The sequence below is a fragment of the Manacus vitellinus genome, unplaced genomic scaffold, assembly GCF_001715985.3.
Source record: "Manacus vitellinus isolate BGI_N305 unplaced genomic scaffold, ASM171598v3 scaffold_58_pilon, whole genome shotgun sequence".
NCBI classification, from domain to species: Eukaryota; Metazoa; Chordata; class Aves; order Passeriformes; family Pipridae; genus Manacus; species Manacus vitellinus.
The window spans coordinates 3,741,804-3,743,005 of NW_021940671.1; the positions used below are offsets into that span (position 1 = coordinate 3,741,804).

Sequence of the window (1,202 nt, forward strand, 5' to 3'; positions counted from 1 at the left end):
ACGGGCCCTCACCTCCGTGCCTCCGCCCTCCCTGCCACCTTAGAAAGTCCGGTAAGTGAGGAATTCCTTCAGCTTCCTGGGAATGGGCAGCGCCAGGACCTGGTAGGTGGTGAGGAAGGTGCGCAGAGCTTTGCGACACAAGTGCTTGAGCGACGAGAGCACCCGCGGGGCCGTCCAGAACTGCACGTGGCCATCCCTGGTCCTGCAGCGGCACCCAACGAACCACGAGCACAGAGCAGAGAGTCCCAATTACCCCCAAAGATCCCGAGCTGGCCACAGCCCGGGAAAACCATCCTGCGCCCCCAGGGAAGCCCGGAGTGGAGCCGGAGCTGCAGGAGGAGGGAGCAGCCTCTCGTTTCTCCGCCCTCTCCCCCTGTTTACTCACCCCGTGGCAATGAAACCTCCGTGAGGGAAGTAGATGCAGCACAGACCGTTGGTCATGGGGGCAAAGGCCACTGGAGAGCGAAGCTCCAACGCCCAGATCCTCAGGAGCCTGTGGAGAAAGGGAGGGGACACGATGCCAGGTCCACATTCACGCAGTGCCCGCTGCCAAAACAAAGCCTCTGGGATCACCCGAACGCTGGAGAAGGATTTGCTTCCCAGGGGTTTGGGGGGGCACAGGGATGCACAGCAAGGGGCACAGGAGGAGGACATGGGCCCTGGCTCGTTGCTCCAAGGGGTGACAGGGCCCTGGCCTTGCTGCCCCTTGCCACAGCCAAGCGTGGGGATCCCAAGCTGCTGTTCCCAGCAGCCTGCCCTTTTCCCTGCCCCAGGAACTGGTGGGGACCCGGTACACGAGGTCTATTCCCCACATCCTGAGCTCCTGGTTTGTTCTGGTCCCCTCCTGGGTCCCCAGGGGGGTTCACTCACCTGTCATCTGCCACCGTGGCCAGGTAGAGACCCTCTGGGGAGAAGCAGACGGAGCGCAGGGAGCTGGTGTGGATGTCACTGCTGTAATCCAGCGGGGAATGCAGGGGCACGTGGCTGGGGGGGGAGAACAGCCCAGTGTCAGCCCTGGGCTGCCAGGAGCCCCCTCCCCAGTGCTGCCAAGCCAGACCCCCATCCTGCCCCTGGGCTCAGGGGAGAGGGGGTGGCCATGCCCAGCTAGGAGGGAAGGTCACGTCCAGCCCTAAAAACCTCCACAACATCCAGCCCTAAAAATCCCCACAGCATTGTTCTACCCCATTCCATGGTGTCCCCCT

General features: G+C 63.2%; 1 protein-coding gene across 1 annotated transcript in view; it reads right to left on the reverse strand.

Annotated features, from left to right (window-relative positions):
- Window positions 1-6: 6 nt before the first annotated feature.
- The window catches only part of WSB2 (WD repeat and SOCS box containing 2), a gene marked incomplete at its 5' end in the record, with an annotated part of 3,929 nt that continues 2,733 nt past the window's right edge, over window positions 7-1,202 (reverse strand). Inside the window, 3 exons of the mRNA XM_029963300.1 lie at window positions 7-202; window positions 386-493; window positions 871-1,070. Coding sequence (XP_029819160.1) covers window positions 40-202; window positions 386-493; window positions 871-1,070 — 471 coding nt within the window. The remainder of the gene's footprint in view (window positions 203-385; window positions 494-870; window positions 1,071-1,202) is intronic.